We start from the raw sequence: 1,365 nt of genomic DNA, 5'->3' as shown, positions 1-1,365 counted from the left end.
GCCTGTCGAGCCGGACCATGGCTGTCTGCACTAAATGTCTGATGGGCACTTGCGTGATTCTCATCTGCCGATTTGTCCCCAGAAGAAGATACTATTCCCGCATCCCGGGACTCCTGCATTCGCTTTCTTTACAGTTTCCAAAATCAGTGCGACTTACTATTGGTGGGAACATAGTGTGGTGCTTCTTTTATCCCCCATCCGTGTGACTGGGCCATTGGTGCTTTTTACAGTTGATGGTATCTTAGAACTGAGGGACCACATGCCCATGGCCTAATGGGCTCCAGGAATCCCTGGGTGGTACAAATGGTTAAGCACTTGGCTGTTAGCTGAAAGGCTGGAGATTCAAGTCTACCCAGAGGCACCTAGGAAGAAAGGCCTGGCCATCTACTTCTGAAAATCATTCATTGAAAACCCTATGGAGCACAATTCCACTCTGACACACATGGGGTCGCTATGAGTCGCAATTGACTCTAAGGCAACTGGTTTAACGGGCCCTAGCACTTTATAGCCATGAGCTCTCATTCTGACACCCAGGGAGCAGGGTGTCTTAGCCCCACCCTGCACAGGAAAGGAGGTCTAGTAAGTTACCCAAGGTCAAGCACGGTCAGCAGCAGAGCCAGGACTTGAACCTGGGGCTGCCTGGCTCAAAGCCTGCTGTCTTTCCCCTGCACCCTGAGAGCAGAAACAGCCCTGGCCCCCGGCAGCCCGATAAGAGGCTGCAGCCTCTGCCCCCTGCGGGCGTGGGCTCCAGTGTTCCTTCCAGGGCTCAGAGCCGGGAGGCGCTGGCCTTGTGACTCTGCCCTTGGGCCCCAGGCCTGGCCATTGTGACGCTCTGCCTGGGTCCACAGTGGGTGGTCGCGTGGACTTCGAGGAATTCGTGGAACTGATGGGCCCGAAGCTGCGGGAGGAAACGGCGCACATGTTGGGAGTGCGGGAGCTGCGCATCGCCTTTCGAGAGGTGGGGTCGCGGACAGGTGGGTGGGGTGGGAGGGCGGACGGCGTCCTCGCTAGCCTCTCGCTCAGGCCAGGGCACTCCCGGGGCCTCAGCCCCCTGGAGACCTACAGCCCTGCAGGGAGGGGTCAGAGAGGGTTCGGCTCACTCTCAGCCGGGGAATCCATCCAGGGAAGCTTCCTGGAGAAGGGGCTATCCCGTCTTAGGCTGGGGGAATGGAGAGGGCTTGGATGGGCAAAGATGAGGGCATCCGGGCAGAGGAAGTGGCAGGAGCGGAGACGGGTGCAGGCAGAGGCCCCTTTGAGTGGGAGACGCTGAGCCTGCCGGGACCCTAGTTCGACAGGGACAGAGACGGACGGATCACGGTGGCGGAGCTGCAGCAGGCAGCGCCTGCTCTGCTTGGGGAGCCGCTG

At 59.3% G+C, this 1,365-nt stretch overlaps 1 protein-coding gene across 1 annotated transcript in view; it reads left to right on the top strand.

The window, feature by feature from the left end:
• CABP4 (calcium binding protein 4) overlaps nt 1–1,365 on the top strand; it is a 12,434-nt gene that overhangs the window by 1,733 nt on the left and 9,336 nt on the right. The window contains exons 4-5 of the mRNA XM_004383896.1: nt 814–958; nt 1,288–1,361. Of these exons, the coding sequence (XP_004383953.1) occupies nt 814–958; nt 1,288–1,361 (219 nt within the window). The remainder of the gene's footprint in view (nt 1–813; nt 959–1,287; nt 1,362–1,365) is intronic.

Source organism: Trichechus manatus, unplaced genomic scaffold (assembly GCF_000243295.1).
Source record: "Trichechus manatus latirostris isolate Lorelei unplaced genomic scaffold, TriManLat1.0 scaffold00113, whole genome shotgun sequence".
NCBI lineage: Eukaryota > Metazoa > Chordata > Mammalia > Sirenia > Trichechidae > Trichechus > Trichechus manatus.
Note: the sequence above shows the minus strand (reverse complement) of the source record. Positions and strands in the feature narration are given on the sequence as shown.